General features: G+C 39.8%; 1 protein-coding gene across 1 annotated transcript; it reads left to right on the top strand.

The window, feature by feature from the left end:
* Window positions 1–503: 503 nt before the first annotated feature.
* On the top strand, window positions 504–20,471 carry LOC129549202 (tRNA (carboxymethyluridine(34)-5-O)-methyltransferase ALKBH8-like). Its single transcript, XM_088832669.1, is given in 5 exon segments — window positions 504–651; window positions 10,149–10,228; window positions 13,601–13,728; window positions 18,465–19,018; window positions 19,021–20,471. Coding segments are annotated over 5 exon segments (2,136 nt in total). The 3' UTR covers window positions 20,247–20,471.
* Window positions 20,472–22,302: the final 1,831 nt, after the last annotated feature.

Consider the following 22,302-nt stretch of genomic DNA (forward strand, 5'->3'; position numbering starts at 1 on the left):
AGGCCAGATGAGGCCGATTGCTCTGATTGCCCACATTCCTGTTACCTCCCACTGCTGACTGATCGGCCTGTGCTGGGCTGACGGGAGGAAATGACAGCTTGAAAAGCCCTGCCTATTGCTGGGAATGAGAAATGCCTCCTTTTCCTAAAATCAGATAGGGTAGGAAATAACCAACCCTTCCAGCTTTCATCTTCTCCGGAGAAAGGAGCAGAAAAGTTGAGCAAGTTCTTTTGTATTAGAGCAACATATAAATAGAAGAGCTGAACTGAATCTCCCGGTTCCTGCCTGCAACTCAACGCCTGTCTGCAGTGAGACTCAATCCACCACGGACCTCAGGTAATTATGACTGAGAGTGAAAGGGCGAAAAGGGACAGGCCCCAAGGTATTCATCACTTCTTTTGCAGATGATTCAGGAACCAGAAGTCAATCATTTAAATTAAAAAATCCCAGAAAGGGTTGCTAAAACAGATGGAGTCGTATCAACCATATGACAGGAAGTCGTGATGGTTAAAGGGCAAGACTGCCAGAAGAAAGACGCATGCCGCAGGGTCGTCCCTCCAAAAAGAGAACAGAAAGGCATCCACCAGATCACTGATGGGAAAGAGGGCAGATTTTCACAAGCTTGGTTAATTAAACTGGCAACACCTAACAGTAACATACTTTGAGGTTATTAGAGTAAGAGATACCCTGATGCTGGGAAAGATTGAGCACAGGAAGGGGACGACAGAGGATGAGATGGTTGGATGGCATCATCGACTCAATGGACATGAGTTTGAGCACGCTCTGGGAGACAGTGAAGGACAGGGAAGCCTGGCGTGCTGCAGTGCATGGGGTCACAAAGAACTGGACATGACTGAGCAACTGGACGACAACAACAATGGTGTTCTGAAAGCTGCGTCTCTCTTCTTTGTATTATTGTTAAGTTTAGTCAGTCGCTCAGTCATGTCCAACTCTTTGCGTCCCCATGGACTGTAGCATGTCAGGCTTCCCTGTCCATCACCAACTCCCAGAGCTTGCCCAAACTCATGTCCATCAAGTTCGTGATGCCATCCAACCATTTCATCCTCTGTCGTCCCCTTCTCCACCTGCCTTCAATCTTTCCCAGCATCAAGGTCTTTTCCAATGACTAGTTCTTCATATCAGGTGGCCAAAGGATTGGAGTTTCAACTTTAGCATCAGTTCTTCCAATGAACACTCAGGACTGATGTCCTTTAGGATGGACTGGTTAAACCTCCTTGCAGTCCAAGGGACTCTCAAGAATCTTCTCTAACACCACAGTTCAAAAGTATCAATTCTTCAGTGCTCAGCTTTCTTTATAGTCCAACTCTCACACCCATACATGACTACTGGAAAATCCATAGCTTCGACCTTTGTATTACACAGGGAGACAAAACCATGCAGGAGATACTCAGAAGGTTGGTGGGAATGGAAGTCTCAAGAAGTTAACAAAAAACCTGTAAGCCCATTGCCATGGCCAGGTTTTTAGTGGATGGCCTCTAGCCATGAGTTTCTTCCTTCTCTCAACACAGTTCTTACAGAAGCAAGAAGAGAAACGAAAAGCAAAGGTGAAAAGGAAAGATATAAGCATCTGAATGCAGAGTTCCAAAGAATAGCAAGGAGAGATAAGAAAGCCTTCCTCAGCGATCAATGCAAAGAAATAGAGGAAAACAACAGAATAGGAAAAACAAGAGATCTTTTCAGGAAAATTAAAGATATCAAGGGAACGTTTCATGCAAAGATAGGCTCGATAAAGGACAGAAATGGTATGGACCTAACAGAAGCAGAAGATATTAAGAAGAGGTAGCAGAATACACAGAAGAACTGTACAAAAAAGATCTTCACGACAAAGATAATCACGATGGCGTGATCACTCACCTGGAGCCAGACATCTTGGAATGTGAAGTCAAGTGGGCCTTAGAGAGCATCACTACGAACAAAGCTAGTGGAGGTGATGGAATTCCAATTGAGCTATTTCAAATCCTGAAAGATGATGCTGTGAAAGTGTTGCACTCAATATGCCAGCAAATTTGGAAAACTCAGCGGTGGCCACAGGACTGGAAAAGGTCAGTCTTCATTCCAATCCCAAAGAAAGGCAATGCCAAAGAATGCTCAAACTACCACACAATTGCACTCATCTCACACGCTAGTAAAGTCATGCTCAAGATTCTCCAAGCCAGGCTTCAGCAATATGTGAACCATGAACTTCCAGATGTTCAAGCAGGTTTTAGAAAAGGCAGAGGCATCAGAGATCAAATTGCCAACATCCGCTGGATCATGGAGAAAGCAAGAGAATTTCAGAAAAACATCTATTTCTGCTTCATTGACTATGCCAAAGCCTTTGAATGTGTGGATCACAACAGACTGTGGAACATTCTGAAAGAGATGGGAATCCCAGACCACCTGACCTGCCTCTTGAGAAACCTGTATGCAGGTCAGGAAGCAACAGTTAGAACTGGCCATGGAACAACAGACTGGTTCCAAATAGGAAAAGGAGTACGTCAAGGCTGTATATTGTCACCCTGCTTATTTAACTTATATGCAGAGTACATCATGAGGAATGCTGGGCTGGAAGAAGCACAAGCTGGAATCAAGATTGCTGGGAGAAATATCAATAACCTCAGATATGCAGATGACACCACCCTTATGGCAGAAAATGAAGAGGAACTCAAAAGCCTCTTGATGAAAGTGAAAGAGGAGAGTGAAAAGTTTGGCTTGAAGCTCAACGTTCAGAAAACGAAGATCATGGCATCTGGTCCGATCACTTCATGGGAAATAGATGGAAAAACAGTGGAAACAGTGTCAGACTTTATTTTCTTGGGCTCCAAAATCACTGCGGATGCTGATTGCAGCCAGGAAATTAAAAGACGCTTACTCCTTGGAAGGAACTCCTTGTGACCAACCTAGATAGCATATTAAAAAGCAGAAGCAATTTAACTCCATATTAAATTAGGTAAACGGCTTCCCTGATAGCTGAGTTGGTAAAGAATCCACATGCAAATGCTGAAACTTTTAGACAGCTGAAACATTTATATGAACATTCAGAAGACTCCTCTGCAGACTGAAATTATCCAAGTGCAGTATGGAAAAATGCAAAAAAAAAGTCAGTGAAGTCTTTAATCACAAAAGGTAGTTAAGTGCTTGAAAAAGTTTGGTATTGCAATAACAAAAGCATACCCCCACCACCACCTCCCTTGCCAAGCTCTTCATTTTATAAAGGCATCCATATCTTAATCTAGTATCGAGTCTCCTTCTATGAAGAAACACAGAGGGAGCCAGAGTATGACATCTCTACAGCTTAAAGAGGGGAAACAAGAAGCAAACGACTGATCTATGGAAACTTACACTGATAAGATGGATTTCCCAGAGACAAAACTCACCAAATTGTGTTAATGGTGTGTACGAAAGCAGGGAGAATAGCAGTTTTAATTTTTCTCTCCCCTGTCTGCCCAAACCTATTCAGAATGCAATGGTCCCCTTTCCAGGTGAAACACATTAGCTAACAAAGGTGTCATTAGTTTCCCTTAACGTACTTGGAATAATACACAAGCTAACAGCATTCACTGGTGATGGTTTCCAAGCGACAGCAGTGTCCCTCCCCTCCAGCAGCACATTTGCTGAGAGATTTCATGAATTCAGGCTGACTCCACTTCCCAGAGTTATCAGCCTGGTAAAAATATTAGGGGTCACGATCCTGCAGGAAAGTGTTAAGGAACAATTTTCGTGGCATATCTCTAGCAGTGTGTTCCGTTAAAATTGAATTTAAAAGATGATTTTGGGAAAGACTTCAGCCACGCTCACACCTGGACAACTGCTTAGTGAGGAGGGGCTGAACCACACCAGCCTTTCTGGTCCTTGGTATTATAGACAGAAAATGAATATGCTTTCCCCTATATAAAATGGGATCTTTTAAGAAACATCAAATTCATTAATTATGGCAGTATTTCTAGTATTAGTTTTAGGGGTGAAAAGGCATCACAGATGGTTTAGCTTTGTGAAAAGTTAGAGAATAATAGAGGTAGTGTTCAAATCTGCTCTATCAGAAGAAAGAAGGTTTCTTTTCAAAGAGGGTAATTAGATGAGAGTGTGTTCCAGACAAGTGGGGAGGATATAGTGAAGGGTCTCTGGATAGCTTTGTGTGGTATAGTTAAAACATGAGAAAAGTTTCTGAGGGACCTGTTTCAGGTAATTTCTGCTTTTCCTACACATTCATCCATGGGAATTTTCCTCCAAGGCATAAATTACACAGTGCCTGAGAATTCCTGAGAATAATTTTCTTAGATTATTAAGAAAATTAATAATTTTCTTAATATTAAATTCCTGAAAATAATTTTCTTACCTTTATATCTCAAAATGGACTTCAAATAGCCTCCCCCTGTTGGTATTGGACAGACAGATGTATAGACAGGAGAAACAGATTCTGTTTTGTATGAAGGGATGTGGGTTCTAATTAGGGAAACTGAGGTATGTGATGTCAGATACTTTGTAGGAAAGAGGAACTGGTGTTTAGTGTGCATTATCAAATGCCAAGTGAGTTCCCCCCTAATATTGTTTTAAGGGCTGAAAATTATTTCTAATATTTAATATATGTTAAATATATTAAATATATAATATTATATTTACTAATATTTAATATATTTAATAACAGCTTTATGAGAAGCTCATCACTTTCGTAAGTACAGCACTTATGAAAATGCTTTGAAAATCTAATAGAGATACATGTCTGATATACAAAAGTTGATACCCGTATTACATTTAAAGAAAAGCAATTATTACACAGTCACTACGTTTTGCTGGTGAAGGTTAGCAACACATTTACAAGTAGGGGGCAGATGAGAGCCTTCACTGATGTTCACTGGAAAATGGGAAACACACATAATTCAAGCACCTGCCTCCCCTCAAGTCTGGACTCATGAGACTCCTGGATGGACTGTTCAATCCCTGGAGCAGGACTCGGGTACAGAGAAAGGGCTCAGTCTCAGTTCCCAAATGTCTCTGCTACCTAACTCCCTTCCCCTGCAGGTGATGGAATTCCTTCTGCTATTTGCCACCTTGCAGGCACCATGGTCTCCAAGCATGTGACAGCCCCAAAATATGATGTTAGGTGACAAAAAGCACTTCTGTGTGAAAACAGCAATTTGAAAATTTCAGTATATATGGAAGCATCTATGGTGTTGGATTCAAACATCCAGGAGTTTGAAATAAATTATATATGGAATTGGGTAGTCATGAAAGAAGTCTGAGTCAACTCACTTCAGTTACTTTTGAATCTAATCAAGCTAGCTATCTACCTATCTACCTACTAAGTAAATCAGACAGAAAATAAATCCAGAGATTAGCCATATTAGGCCACAAATACTACACAATTTTAATAGACATGAGAGAGCTTATTATTAATGTATTTTCTGAAAAAAAAATACTATCGTTCTCTGTATCCCCGTTCTTGTAGTAAGCCCCATATCTCAAAAAAAAGTAATAATAAAGATATTTATCCCACCGACTTCAAGGAATACATTTAAACCTGCACAAATTATTTTCTAAGTTATAAGTGAGTATTTAAAGGAAATTTATTTTCTATACTGAAATTTGAAAATATGTTTATTAAGTATATAAGTCAATGGCTATGACTTGCATTAGCTTTTTTCTGTGCTATTCTCATTCAAAAGCTATTTTTACATTTCAAACTCCCTTGATCTTGACGAACAAAGTAACAGAGAAAAATGTCTTTAAAATTCAAACTAGGTGTGAAATCTTAAACATTTATATATATTAGTATGTTTTATATAGGAGATATATTATATATATGTATATAGTAGGTATATATATATAAGACTACAAAGAATCTTTTTTCTAAAAATGAACAGGAGAAATTTCTACACTGTATTTGAGGCTACAGTGTAACTTGAGTATTCTTATTTGAAATTTTAGAGTATTAACTGTTCACAGTTTACAGAAGATTTTAAGAAGTTGTGCAAAATAGGGTAAAAGCATTTCTCAAGTGAAATAACTCTCTGATAAGGAAGGTCTAGATTTCAGCTTTCTGTTTCTATACAGGCTCAAAATTAAGATCAAATTTTAATGTTGACACTGAAAAATATTCTCCATCAATCATCCATAGGAATTAATGGCCCTATGCCTTGAGGTATCATGTTTTATTAACATTTGTTTTACTGTGATTCCAAGGATTATGCCCAGTTGCATTTACTCCTTCCTCCATTAAGTGTTTATTCAGTTCAGTTCAGTTCAGTTGCTCAGTTGTGTCCAACTCTTTGCAACCCCATGAATCACAGCATGCCAGGCCTCCCTGTCCATCACCAACTCCTGGAGTTCACTCAAACTCATGTGCATCAAGTCGGTGATGACATCCAGCCATCTCATCCTCTGTCATCCCCTTCTCCTCCTGCCCCCAATCCCTCCCAGCATCAGAGTCTTTTCCAATGAGTCAACTCTTCGCATGAGGTGGCCAAAGTATTGTGTGCCTGTAATTATCTCAAGATCTCACATATTCATTTGCTTTCTCTAGCTGATTTTGAGTCCAAGTCCTTTGAGAAACAGCAATTTTCCCACTGTAGGATCTGGGTGCTTCTGAAGAAATGCAATGAAGGGTGTAATTACAGAATATGCCCAACCATTCTATCACTCAGATCAGGATTTTTGAAGAAGACTCTGATTTCCCCTCAATGTGTACTCTCAATGCCTCCCATAATTTCTGTGTATCCGTCTGTTTCTCAGGGGGAAAGGGACAGACAGAGTGAGAGGAGACGGACTACAAGACTATCAAAAATCAACAGAGACAGAGAGACTTCTTCATAGATCAGAAAAAGACACAAGTTATTTCTTGCCCTTCCTCAGCAAAGGGTCTCTTTGCATAAGGTTCATGGCAGCTCAGTAGCAAAAGGTCAGTAATTTCCTCACCCCTGAGTCTACTTGACTGGACTCCAGGGAAAGCTGCTTGAGGTATAATCCCTCTGCCAAGCTGCAATGAGTGCAAAACCCTTACTGTCTACTCCTGTGGTTACAATTCATAAAGCCAATCTTGGAGACAAGCTGTAGTCTGTTGTCTGTAGTGAGAATTGTAAATGAGCTGCTGAGACATCCTGCTTAGGGAATTCTGTTAAAAAAGGTTAAGTGTAAATTGCCCTTTGGATTAGTCTGAAGATCCCCATTATAAAAGTTCCTGGAACTAGTAGGCAGAAATAAAAGTTTCAAGAAAAAAAAAAAGAGATAAGTATGCATTTTTTGGAAGGCAGTGTAGACATGTAAAGCCAGGCTTAAGTTCTCAGTAAATACTTATAAAATTACATCCATTAATAGCTTCAGTAATAACATCTTATTACCAGAGAAAAGAAAGTGAACCAAAAGTTCATTTTAGAAAATAAATTCTAAATTACTACCAAAGAAATGGATTAAGATTGCTAAGAGCATACAGTTCATAAACAACATAATTCTCAAATATATTACACTATTTCTCAAAAAATATAGTCAAACTATATTCAAATTAAAATATAACTACAGTTTACAATTTTCTAGGTTTCTATGATTCTGATTTTTAAAGCATGACCTCATTCCAACACATAAGGGAAATACTATAATTAAGATTGCCTGCCTTTTAAAAATTTTCATACAGAATGAATAATTTTACAATGCTAATATACTGTTACACATAGGAATTTTAATAATAGTTGTACAGAAGTATAATGAAAAATAATGGTCCCACTGAATCCTTACCCATCCCCAGTGCTACTTCCCAGAGGCAAACACTTTTAACTATTTTTTCCTTTTACTTCCTCTGGTAGTTACTTCCATATCTCTGGGTAATTTTCTGATTCATTAATATTAATCACTATATATATATATACACACACACACACACACACACACACATATATCTGCTATTATATATGAGAATTAGCTGACTTTTCATATTTCCCACCACCCACTCATTTTATGTTGCTATTTTAATTCAATTTGTGTTTACTATTAGGCATTTCATAATACAATTAAAATTTTATCTTAGGTAAAATCAGGCTTACACTTTGTAAGACATACTTTGTACCTCCCTTCCCCACATGTGTCAGCTGCCCTTAATTTTGCATTGTAATGTTTGATAATGTTCACAGTGTTTTGTATTTTACAGTCACATGATTTGTCACAAATTGACTCAAAATACTGAAAACCACTTAGCAGCACTGATATCATTTTGATGATGAGAATATAGTACACTACAATAGCATGTCGGGGGCTAAGGAAAGACGTCCTTCTCTGTGGTAAAACAGGACTTTGCTGCCCTTCCAAGGGGACAGGTCAAGTGGATTCCCTTCACTTCTATGAAAGTCATTCAAAATAAGTTTTCCCTCATGTTTGACCATGAATTACTGGCATACCTTTATTGACTTACATATTTATTATTCATGTGTTAGTTTTAAAGTTATAAAATTGTCTCTTTTCTTGCTGGCACAAGAAAGACCATGTTACTATTGTCTTTCAGATTCTCGTTCACTCTGATATGTTTCATTATGTTTCTTTAGACTCAGTGACTTCCTTTTTCTAAGTTGACCATGTTGATTTCACAGTTGGAGAATAACTATTTAAATAGCTTTCCTTCTTCCTGAAATGTTCAGGAACTTTGCCGTATTATATTTTGCACCTTTCTTTACATTCTAAAATTGCACCACTATGCATTCCAGCCAGAACATTTTTATTGTCTCTGTTTGGTGGGAGAATTTGAAGTCCTACATCTTTGTTTCTCTGGGAAAGTTTTCTTGTATTATTTCTCAGATAATTTCTGTACTTTTGCTATCTCTGTAGTTCCTTTCTGGAAGTTATATTATTTGAATGTTAAGTTTATTGGATTGAACCTTACATATCTTATCGTTTCATATTAACCTCATGTTGTCTTGTTTAAAAATCATGTTATATTCTGGGAAACTCAATTTTTTGCCACTTGCACCATTTTTAAATAAATCAATTATTTTTAAATTCTATAAGACATTCTTTTCTGACTGTCCACTTTTGATAGTGTCCTTTTTAAATTTTGTGCATATTCCAACTTTTCACATATCTCTGGGTAATTGTCAAAGGGTTTCACATTCCTGCACATCTTGTAAATGGATGTAGGCATCCTTCACTCCACATTATCTTTTCAAGAATGTGTAGACAGAAGTTTTGAAAGATACAGTCTCCCTTTGGAACAAAGGGGAGGTCTGTTTACTGTCCAGTTTAATAATGTTGACTTGGTGGTGGTTTAGTTGCTAAGTCGTGTCCAACACTTTGTGACCCCATGGACTGTACCCTGCCAGGCTCCTCTGTCCATGGGATTTCCCAAGCAAGAATACTGGAGTGGTTTGCCATTTCTTTCTCCAGGGGATCTTTCAGGAGATACAGGTTTGATCCCTTACTGACCCAGGGATCACACCTGCATCTCCTACACTGGCAGGTGGATTCTTTACTGCTGAAACACAAGGGAAGCCCCTCACTTTGATGCAAATGTCAAGCAGACTGTTTGCCTGTTTTGGAAAATTCCCGACCAGAGTTTCTGTCCTGTAACTCAATCCATTGTATAGGAAGGTGCCACTTGGCAGTGTTTGCACCAACCTCTGGGAATAAAGGCTTAACAAACTGATGAAAAAAAAAACAAGTAAATATTCTGTACACAGATATTGTTGTCAGTAGTACTTTATCTCTGACTCAAAAGCTTCACGTGTCAGCATCTACAAAATCATGGCAGACTAATCAAGGTGAGTTGGGTAAAATCTCAGACCCTTCAAAATTCTTGACATGTTACCTTCTGCTCTTTCTATCATTTCTCTTTTCTCTGGAGTTAGTTTCTTTGTGGTTAACCATTGTTTTTATCATTTTATTGTTCTTCAGGTGTCCCTCAAATATCTTTTTTTTTAAATCTGTTTATATTTAAGATTAGGAGAAATAGAAGAGAATTTGGTATCTTCACTCTGCCTATGAGGGGCTTGAAATTAGCAAGCATTTAAGGAAAGGTGACAAAGAATTTAGATATTTTGTTGTGTTTGGAGTAAAGGGTTCAGAAACCTAATTGTCAAATGTGCAGAGCTGTAGTCTGGGACATTCACACTTCTGCTGGTCTAGTTTTCAAAAATTAGTTTAGAGAAATTTTTTTGCTTTCTTTCCACCCCCAGATGGTAAATGCTTGACTGCTAGGTGTTCTGTAAAGGATGATGAGAGTAAGGGAGTTTTGATGTTAGTAACTCTTTACCATGTAAGTCTACAATCAACCAAGTATAAACTCTTACAATGTCTCTGTTAGGTAGTTAGAATAGGAAACAGGAGTTCAGAATGGCGGTGGATAAAAGACAAGGATAGATGTCAGGCGAGTATATTCTCCTCAGTTCTGTCTCATCTCAACAAAAATCTGAAGCGACTGATGTTAGAGCGCGTCATAGTTCTCAGACAGACCATGTCATAGCTCTCAGACAGACCATGTTATTGCTCTTGAGTCCTGGACAGACTGTGTTATAGCTCTCAGGTCTCGAACAGGCTGTATTATAGCTCTTAGACAGATCGGTGTTACAGCTCTGTGTTACAGCTCTATTTTATTTAGAAAATAGCAGGAAAATACATCCTCAAGATGTGAGGCAATGTTGATCCAAAGATGCAAAGAAAAGAGAGTGGGGGAGCGTGACAGCGCGCGTGCAGGAGGGAGAGAGACCTCCCAGCCCTTTGGCTCCTCTTTTTATATGTTTTCTCCTCCCCCTGGGCCTGCCCTATGTAAATTGGGCTAGCCAGGCTAGCCAGGAGTGCTGTTTGTTCTACCTGAGGACCTTACTCCGGTCCTTGGAACTTCCTTTGTTCTATTTTTGCAGGCTTTTCCCTTCCTTGTCTTTTGGCCACCACCATTCTGGACTCCTGTTTCCTATTCCTACTACCTAACAGTCTCCTTGTTTAAAAGTGAATGAGACACACACACATGTAAATATATACATGCACAAATAATTTTTATTCGTGCTCAAAATGCTATTGGTATTCATTATAAAGAGCTCACCCATAACCCATAATACAATGTTTCTAATGAGAACTAACTACTTCAGACTAATCTTTTTCCTCTGACATTTCTTCATCTAGTTATTCATATACCAACTTCTAAATGAAATAGGAGACTGGACTACATTAGTGAAAAACATTAAAGACATTAGAAAAATGAAAATGTAAATATTCATTATTTTCCCATCTGTTCAGTAACTTGTTTTGCTTTGATTTTTTTTTTTTTTCTCTTGAAATGGATGATGTAAGGCATACTTCTGACTCTAGGTTACTAGCCAGACTTGATTTCCTGAGCATTTTAAACTCACATCCCAATGATTCAACTTGTCTCACTGCTGCTGCAACTAAAGGAAAATATTAGTATTTAAAATATGTCTCTTGGAGGAATAATTTTAAAAGTTAAAATATACCTATTATTTTATAATCTAAAGGATTTCCACCCCCTGCGCCGCACCCCCCCCAACATTCATAATGTCAAGTAGTTAGAATAGGAAAAAAGAGTCCAAAATGGTGATGGCTAAAAGACAGAAGGGAAAAGCCTGGGAAAATAGAACAAAGGAAGGTCTGAAGATCAGAGTGAGGACTTCAGGTTAAAAAAAAAAAAAAAAATCCCTCCTGGCTATCACAATCTACATAGGGCAGGCTCAGGGGGAGGAGGAAAAAACATATAAAAAGAGGAGCTAAAATTGAGCCGGGAATTCTCTTCTCTTTGCATCTTTTGGGTCAGCCTGCCCTCACGTCTTGAAGATGTATTTTCCTTTGCTTGTCAATAAAACTGAACTATAAGACTGGTCTGTCCTCTCTTCAAATTTTTGCTGCAGTGAGAGAGAACCGAGGAAATTACACACTCTCCCGACAGTAGTAAATCTTTACACTTAAACCCTCGAAAGAAACAGTGATTTTAATACATTCATTTGTATCTTTGATGATCAACAAACTCTAGGGTCAGCATGATTTACTTAATTTCATGTCATTATCTCTTATTTTACTCACATTAATCTAAGTAATTCTTCTACCACCTCAAGCCAGTTTTACAAGTATTCTTATTTCAATTAAGACTTTTAAGTGTTTTTAAACTGTCATTTAGCCATATTACACCTTAATTGTTTGTGTTACTCTTCCATGAAATGTTTCCAAATGGTTTTTACTTTGCCTAAGGGGATGGAAAAGGCCTTGTATAATGGCATCAAGCTATGGAGAATTATTTGATGAATAACAGTGACCAGCAGGGTTTCTTTCAAAGTCTTAATTATCATTACAGTGGATCCAACTAACCAAAATTATTTCCCCTGTTACCTTGAACAACACTGACTACTAAAGTGTCAGAATTCTTCTGTTTCAAGACAACATAAATTTAACTACATTCATTTACTGTAAACTTAAACCAATTTTGGTAGAAATCTTGCCTATTATACTCTTCTCTGATGTTTATAATTTTTTTTCATCTATCAATGTGCACATTTTAACAGAAACTTACATTTTCTTTTCCTACAGCTATAATATTTCTTTGTGATTATGTAAGGGTTTCACTATCTTTATTTATTTTATATAATACACATTTCAAATCAAAACAACTAGCTTCTTTAAGTGAAAGTGAAGGGCTTCCCTTGTGGCTCAGCTGGTAAAGAATCCGCCTATAATGCAGGAGACCTGGGTTTGATCCCTGGGTTGGGAAGATCCCCTGGAAAAGGGAAAGGCTACCTACTCTAGTATTCTGGCCTGGAGAATTCCATGGATTGTATAGTCCCTGGGGTCTCAAAGATATTGGTGATCTTTTATACTCAAGATATTGATGCTAAGAAATTCATGTCCTTGCCGGTTAGAACCTTACATTGTGCTTTCATTGATCAGAAAATTACACTGTTTAACAGTGTGGACATGAGTTTGAGTGAACTCTGGGAGTTGGTGATGGACAGGGAGGCCTGGCGTGCTGTGATTCATGGGGTCACAAAGAGTCGGACACGACTGAGCAACTGAACTGAACTGAACTGAACTGAAATGTCACCTTTCTGTCCTAATTCTGATAATTTATTTTACTATAATAGTCTCCTAGCTGGCTTCCTGGTCTTCAGGCTTGCCCCTCTCCCTTCAGCTAACAGTGATCCTGCTAAAAATCAAATGTGATACTTCATGCTGCTAAGTCACTTCAATCATGTCCGACTCTGTGCGACCACATAAACGGCAGCCCACCAGGTTCCCCTGTCCCTGGGCTTCTCCAGGCAAGAATACTGGAGTGGGTTGCCATTTCCTTCACCAATGCATGCATGCATGCTAGGTCACTTCAGTCGTGTCCGACTCTGTGCGACCCCATGGACAGCAGCCCACCAGGCTCCCCTGTCCACAGGATTCTCCAGGCAAGAACACTGGAGTGGGTTGCCATTTCTTTCTCTGTGATACGTCATACTCCAACACAAACTCCTTATGCGATTCTCCCTCTAAAGTTGCTGAAAATCTTCACACTGTTATTTCCTAATTCTTTCCTATGCTGCAAATTATAAAAACTGCTTGAAAAATCTTCAAACCATCCTTATTCCTGTTTGCAAGTCTTCCTACACCTTATTCCTTCTGCTTAAACCACTCTTTGTTGCAGAGAAGAACCAATTCTGACACCATGTTGGAACTGACCTTTGACTTGCTTGTAGGTACTTTTGTTATTAAGATCATACATAATGGCCTGCCCCAGAGGACCCTGTCCCTCTCCCTGAGTGTTAAACTAAAGTGCGCTTGTTCTGCTCACAGGGGTTAATCTGACCCTGCCCACTTGTGAGTGGCTTCAGGCAAGAAGAGATTAACACATCCCTTCCACAGGCTGACCATTCCCAGAGATGACTTGCAAGGTTGATGGCCCTTTCCACTTTCCTTCCTAACCATCTTTCCCTCTCTATTCTGCCTTTCTACTTTGTTTCCTCACTTCCCCCCATCTCTGTTCTATAAAGTGTTAGTCACTCAGTCCTTTTGGACTCTCTGTGACCCCAAGGACTGTAAGCACCCTAGGCTCCTCTGTCCATGGAATTCTCCAGGCAAGAACATTTGAGTGGGTCACCATTTCTTCCTCCAGGGGATCTTCACCACCCAGGGATAGAACCCGGGTCTCCTGCATTGCAGGGAGATTCTTTACCATCTGAGCCACCAAGGAACCTGGCATTTGGACCCAGACAAGTTTGCTATTTTAAGACATTGCTGTGTGCTGTGCTTAGTCGCTCAGTCATGCCCGATTCTTGCAACCTCATGGACTGTAGCCCACCAGGCTCCTCTGTCCATGAGGATTCTTCAGGCAGGAATACTGGAATGGGTTGCCATGCCCTCTTCCAGGGCATCTTCCCAACCCAGGGACCAAACCCAGGTCTCCCGCATTGCAGGAAGTTTCTATACCTGCTGAACTACCAGGGAAGCCATTAATCTGCCAAATTCTTGGTATGTCAGGTTTCTGAATAAAGTACTCCTTGCCTCAACACTTTATCTCCAACTCACTGGCAGGCAGAGAGAACTTAGACTCCATACCTCTTTCACCAGCAGTTTTCTCAGTTGACTTTACTGGATCTGGCCCCAGGTGATGGCTCTGACTACACTTCCTACTTTTACTTCCATTCAATGATTGCACAGTAGTTTACTAATCTCCACATTGTTCCTCAAAAATATCAAGCATGTTCCTGTCTCACGGCTTTGGCATTAGTATGTTTCTCTCCCTGGAATGCACATGCCCATATGCAGTATTCCTCTTTCCTCACAGTATTAACTCCTCAGAGAAACTTCTAGATCACCATTAATAAAACACCATCATGTCCAAAATTATTTACGTGAGTCATCGGTAGTGTTTTCTCCATGGTCCTTATCGAATACCTCACATCATATATCACTTATTCACTGATTCTTGTTCGTGAATGTCAACTTTATGAGGAGAGGGACTCAGCCTGTTTGACCGACAGTGCATCCTTACTGATTCATCCAACACTTAGCCATTGGAGGCATTCAGCAAATTTTTGATAAATGAATAAAATAAAAATGATGGAATTTTTACTTGCCCTTCAAGATCCACTGTCAGTATTACTTCATTTATCAAAACTCACTTGACATGAAGACTCTACAAGCTGACTTATACTCTGGAGTACGTCAAGGTTGTATATTGTCACCCTGCTTATTTAACTTATATGCAGAGTACATCATGAGGAACGCTGGGCTGGAAGAAGCACACGCTGGAATCAAGATTGCCAGGAGAAATATCAATAACCTCAGATATGCAGATGACACCACCCTTATGGCAGAAAGTGAAGAGGAACTAAAAAGCCTCTTGATGAAAGTGAAAGAGGAGAGTGAAAATGTTGGCTTGAAGCTCAACATTCAGAAAACAAAGATCATGGCATCTGATCCCATCACTTCATGGGAAATAGATGGGGAAACAGTGGAAACAGTGTCAGACTTTATTTTTTTGGGCTCCAAAATCACTGTGGATGCTGATTGAAGCCATGAAATTAAAAGACGTTTACTCCTTGGAAGGAAAGTTATGACCAACCTAGATAGCATATTAAAAAGCAGAGACATTAGTTTGCCAACCAAGGTCCGTCTAGTCAAGGCTATGGTTTTTCCAGTGGTCATGTATGGATGTGAGAGTTGGACTGTGAAGAAAGCTGATTGCAGAAGAATTGATGCTTTTGAACTCTGGTGCTGGAGAAGACTCTTGCGTGTCCCTTGACTGCAAGGAGATCCAACCAGTCCATTCTAAAGGAGATTAATCCTGGGTGTTCATTGGAAGGACTGATGCTAAAGCTGAAATTCCAATACTTTGGCCACCTCATGCGACGAGTTGACTCACTGGAAAAGACTCTGATGCTGTGAGGGATTGGGGGTGGGAGGAGAAGGGGACGACAGAGAATGAGATGGCTGGATGGCATCACTGACTTGATGGACATGAGTTTGAGTGAACTCCGGGAGTTGGTGATGGACAGGGAGGCCTGGTGTGCTGTGATTCGTGGGGTCGCAAATAGTCAGACACGACAGCAACTGAAATGAACTGAACTGAACTGAAACTTCTATCATACCTATCTTAATACTATTTTCCTTAATTGAGGTGGAAAGCTATTTATAGCAAAACACTATGACAAATTCTAAAGACTACAAAATTAAAAATTGATTTTTCTAAGAAATACTTGGTGGGACAGAATAGAGGGCCCAGAAATACATGAATATGAATACAGTCAACTGACTTTTGACAAAGGGACAAAGATAGTATTTTCAATAAGTGGTGCTAGAACAATTGGACATTTATATGCAAAAAAAATTATCTAGACACAGATTATATCCTTCACACACACAAAAAAAAGAACTTAAAATGGATCATAGACCTAAATGTAAAACACAAAATAACAGGAAAAGTCCATTAAAATAACATAGGAGAAAATCCAGATGTCCTTGACTATGACCTTTTTGGTGTAACATCAAGACACAACTGACAAAAGAAATAATTAATAAGCAGAATTTCATTAAAATTAAAACTTCAGCTCTGTTAAAGACAATGTCTAGAGAATGAGAAGACAAACCACAAAACTGGGAGAATACATTTATATTCAATACATCTGGGCTTCCCTGATGGCTCAGATGATAAAGAATCCTCCTGCAATGGGGGAGACCTGGGTTCGATCCCTGGGTTGGGAAGATTCCCTGGAAAAGGGCATGGCAACCCACTCTAGTATTCTTGCCTGGGAAACACCATGGAGAGAAAAGCCTGGCGGGCTACAGTTCATGGGGTCGCAGAGAGTCAGACACGACTGAGGGACTAATCATACACAGCACAAAGCAACTGATAAAGGGCTTTTACCAAAATATTCACAGGACTCCTATATCTGAACAATAAGAAGATAAGCCAATTAAAAAATGAGCCAAAGACTTTAATGGAGACCTCATCATAGAAGATTTACTGATGGAAATTCTGCATATAAGAAGATGTTCCATAGCAAAAATCATCAAGAAAATGAAAATTAAAATAACAATGAAATACTACCACATACCTAACAGAATGGCCAAATCCAGAACACTGACACCCCCAAACACTGGTGAGGATCTGAAATAACAGGAACTTTCAATCACTTCTGGTGAGATGTGATATGGTTCATTTACTTTGGAAGACTTTGGGGTTTTGTTTTGTGGCTGGCTGTTTAGTGGTTTCTTAGAAAACTAAACATACTCCTATCAAATGATCCAACAATTATATTCCTTGGTATTTACTCAAAGGAGTTGAAAAACTTATGTCTATTGAAAAAAAAAAACAACTGCAGCTTTACTCATAACTGCTGAAACTTGAAAGCAAGGAAAATGTCCTTTGGTAGATGAATGGATAAATAAACTGCGGTACATTTAGACAACAGAATATTATTTAGTGCTGAAAATAAATGAAACCATGAAAAGACATGAAAGAATCTTAAAGGCATATTGCTATGAAAACAATCCAATCTGGGGGGTTTCCCTGGTGGTCCGGTGGTTAAAATATTTGCCTTGTAATGCAGGGTACATGTGTTCAATCCATGGTCCAAGAAGATCCCATATGCCGTGATGCCTGTGTGCCACAACTCCTGAGGCAATGCTTTAGAGCCCATGGGCCGCAGCTACTGAGCCCACACGATACAACCATTGAAGCTCTCACATCTAGAGACTGGACTCCAGAACAGGACGCCACCACAGTGAGAAGCCCCCACTCTCCTCAACTAGAGAAAGCCTGCCTGCAGCAACAAAGACCCCCTACAGCCCCAAAATAAATAAATAAATAAATCTTAAAAAAAAAGAGAGAACCCAATCTGGAAATGCTGCATCCGATATGATGTCAACTATACGACATTCTGGGAAAAAGAAACAACTATCAAGCAAAAAGATCAGTGTTTTAATCTGAAAGCTTAATAATAATTCTAGTAGCTAACCTTTACTATGTACCCCTTGCTGCTGCTGCTAAGTCACTTCAGTCGTGTCTGACTCTGTGCAACCCCATAGATGGTAGCCCACCAGGCTCTGCCGTCTCTGGGATTCTCCAGGCAAGAACACTGGAGTGGGCTGCCATTTCCTTCTCCAGTGCATGAAAGTGAAAAGTGAAAGTGAAGTCGTTCAGTCGTATCCGACTCTTCGCGACCCCATGGACTACAGCCTACCAGGCTCCTCCACCCATGGGATTTTCCAGGCAAGAGTACTGGAGTGGGTTGCCATTGCCTTCTCCCATGTACCACTTACTATGTGCTTTTATTCACATAATCTCATTTAATCATTATCACAAGTGTCACTAGTGGTAAAGGATTCGCCTGACAATGCAGGAGATATAAGAGACATTGGTTTGATCCCTGGGTCATGAAAATCCCATGAAAAAAGGCATGGCAACCATGGACAGAGGAGCCTGGAAGACTATGGTCTAGAGGGTTACAAAGAGTCAGACACAACTGAAGCAACTTAAGACATGCATGCGAGCAGTAATTAGCTAGAAAGAAATGTGGATTGGTGGATGCTCTCTTAATGCCACCTAATAAACCTTACTCATGTGTAAGATACAAAACTGTAGAAGAATCCAAGAAAGCCTATGATACTCTCAATGGCAAAGAAATAGTGGATGATTTAGGACAAAAGATTATCCTGTACTTGAATTTTGTGGAAAAAGCACAGTGGAAAGAGTTGGGGCTTCAAACCTTACCTCCAGGCCTCAAAGTAATAGAAGAAATTATTTCTCCTGAGGATGAGAAAATGCTTTTGGAGAGTGTTAACTGGACAGAAGATACAGACAATCAAAATTTTCAAAAATCCTTAAAACACAGAAGAGTAAAGCATTTTGGCTATGAATTCCACTATGAGAGCAACAATGTAGATAAAGATAAGGTGTTACCTGGGGGTCTTCCTGACATTTGTGAGAGCATGTTAGAGAAATGGTTGAAGGAAGGATTCATTAAACATAAACCGGATCAATTGACTATAAACCAGTATGAACCTGGGCATGGAATTCCTGCTCATATTGACACACATTCTGCTTTTGAGGATGAGATCGTTTCAGTTTGGGATCAGAGATTGTCATGGATTTTAAGCACCCAGATGGTATGACAGTGCCAGTTATGCTGCCTCGTCAGAGTTTGCTAGTGATGGCAGGAGAATCTAGATACCTTTGGACACATGGAATCACACCCAGAAAATCTGATACTGTTCAAGCATCCAAGGGTCACAAAAGTGGAATTATCACCAGTGATGTTGAAGATTTGACCTTAAACAAGAGGGGAATACGGACATCATTTACATTTAGGAAAGTGAAGCAAACACCTTGTAATTGTAGTTACCCTTCGGTTTGTGATAGCCAGATGAAGGAGGCTCCTGCATCATTTCCAGAGAGTGATAAAGAAGCCTTACAACTGGAGCAAGATTATGTCCATCGGGTCTATGAAGAAATTGCTAGGCACTTCAGCAGCACGAGACACACCCCTTGGCCACATATAGTAGAGTTTTTGAAAGCTTTGCCAAGTGGTTCATTAGTTGCTGATATTGGATGTGGAAATGGAAAGTATCTTGGCATCAATAACGAGTTATATATGATTGGCTGTGATCATAGCCAAAACCTTGTGGACATTTGTAGAGAGAGGCAATATCAGGCCTTTGTCTGTGATGCTTTGGCAGTACCAATCCGCAGTGGATCTTGTGACGCTTGCATTTCCATTGCTGTTATTCACCATTTTGCTACAGCAGAGAGTAGAGTGGCAGCTCTCCAAGAACTTGTTTGACTCCTAAGACCTGGTGGGAAGGCACTCATCTACGTTTGGGCTATGGAGCAAGAATATAATAAGAAGAAGTCCAAATATCTTAGAGAAAACAGAACTAGTGAAGGCATGAAAGAGGAAATCAGTAATGATACATCAGTGCAAGAGTTGCCTAATCTAGGCCGTCAAGATTCAGCTCATTCTGTCTCCTCCATAAATGACTTTCAAGAGGGAGGATGTAATTCAATGAATGTTGCTAATTCCAAGTTGCCTATTCACACTAACAGGACTTCTTTTCATTCTCAAGACCTACTGGTTCCCTGGCACTTTAAGGGAAATCTTGGTAAGGACAAGCGTGTTGAGTCACTTGGTTCATTAGGATCCCGTGACCCAGGTCCTGTGTTTCATTGTTATTACCATGTGTTTTGTGAGGGAGAATTGGAAGCTGCCTGCCAGACTTTGAGTAATATCAGCATACTGCAAAGTTACTATGATCAGGGGAACTGGTGTGTAATTCTTCAAAAGGTCTGATTATCTCTATGAACATATTATATACAGGGAAGAAGTGTTCAACTTTTTTTTTTTTTAAAGAGATTAAATTACCTATATTTTTTAATTAAAGAGAAAGTGTGTGGAAAAGTATCAAAGGAGAGTGCCTGGGAGAAATTCGAAAGTAGAGACTAGTTAGGATATATTCAGTCTACTACTATTGCTGACATCACTTAATCTGTGATGGAGGAACAGGGATGGTTTTTAAAAGTAGTTGAAGTAGTTTGTGAAATATTTGGGATCTTAGGGTAAGAATATGGCATTTTGACGATAAACTTTTGTTATAAAGTGTTGCTAAATGAACTGAATTATGTAGAATCTTAATGAAGTAATCACATAACATTTTATCAATAATAAACTATTCCTGTTCAGTAGAAAATTGTCTGGAGAAGGAAATGGCAACCCACTCCAGTGATCCTGCTTGGAGAATCCCAGGGACGGCGGAGCCTGGTTGGCTGCCGTCTATGGGATCGCACAGAGTCGGACACGACTGAAGCGACTTAGCAGCAGTAGCAGCAACCTTTGAGCTTAAAGGCTTAGGTATTAATTTGCCAGTATGTAGGTGTGCCAGAAAATACAGTCTCCCTTGGTATCTGTGGGAGAATTGGGTACAGAACCATCCACCATACCAAAATCTGTGGATGCTCAGTCCCTTACATAAAATGGCCTAGTAGGGCTGGCCCTCTGTATTTGATTGCTCCACATCCTCAAATTCAACCAACTGTGGATCCAGCTTTGGATATGGAAGGCCAGCCAGACTGTTCTCAGCAGAAGTTTAAGCTCCTGATTGGATTGAATGCCTGCTTCTTTATATACTACCTGGTCAATTTTTACATTTGGGAAATATTATTTAACCTCTCTATGCCTTGGTTTCCTCCTGAAAATGTTGCCATATATAAATTGGGAATAATTATCATTCTATTTTACAGGTTAGGTGAAAAAAACCTTCTATTTCTGAGCATAGCACCTGACTTAGGATAGTTGCTCAATACTGGTATTGCACATATTATTACTTGTTTCTGCTACATTCAGCCATGCCTTGGACCAAAGGTCAATTGGGAATTCACAGGATAATAGTTCTCAGACTGTATGTTTCAATACTTAGACCTCCTTGAATCATTAGTAATTTGAATCCATCTAAACAAAACAGGTTAATAGGAAAAAAATGGGTAAACTTTGTTTTAATGATTGTCATACAGAAATTACAGAGTACATGATTCTAAGCATACTCTGTGAGTTAATCAGGACTCACTATTCCACTCAGAGCAATTCAATTCACTTGCAAGAGTGAAGAGACAAGTCCAGACACTCATGCATTCACTTGATCAATTTACAATGATTAAGACACAGACATCTTCCGGGTTCCTGGTTAGGGAGTTAGGTCATGACTTCATGGAATCGAGAGGAACACACAAAGGTCTGCTTTTAAAACAACCTGGGAAGGATAATGATAGAAATACAGACAGGCCGTTACAGGAGTAACTAACCCACCTTGGGAAGATTAGAGAAGTTTCCTAGAGGAAGTGGTAAACGAGCCACATGGGAATCAGAGAGCTGACGAAGGTGAAGAATAAACCTGTAAAGCTAGAGGCAGGTGGGAATACAGTCAGTGAGCTGAGGGTCACGTGACCGGTGAAAAGAGCCAGAGGAGTCCAGTGAGGAGGGGGCGCTGGGACAGGAGCTCAGGCTGCAGAGCAAGGTGGGGGCTGGCGGGAGAGGGTGTGCTCTGCTCTGCTGGAGGGAACAGCTTGCTTCTCCTCAGCATGGCAAAGGGCAGCTGTTCAGAAGGTTTGCAGGCATTTGAGTGACAAGGGGAGGCCCACTTTCTGGAAAGATTATTTTGACAGCTGCAAAAGGTGAAGTCACTTGGATGGTGGTATATGAACCAGGAACATGAAACAGAGAAAAGAGTGAGGAGGTAGTGCACTAGTTAGATGAAAGTTTTTTGTTTGTTTTTTGTTTTGCTAAACCTGGGGAATCTTGGCAGGAATCGTGAGGCAGAAAATGTAACTCATTATCATCATCCATAGGGAAAAAA

Source organism: Moschus berezovskii, chromosome 26, assembly GCF_049115385.1.
Source record: "Moschus berezovskii isolate FMDL1 chromosome 26, NW_MosBer_1.0, whole genome shotgun sequence".
Lineage (NCBI taxonomy): Eukaryota > Metazoa > Chordata > Mammalia > Artiodactyla > Moschidae > Moschus > Moschus berezovskii.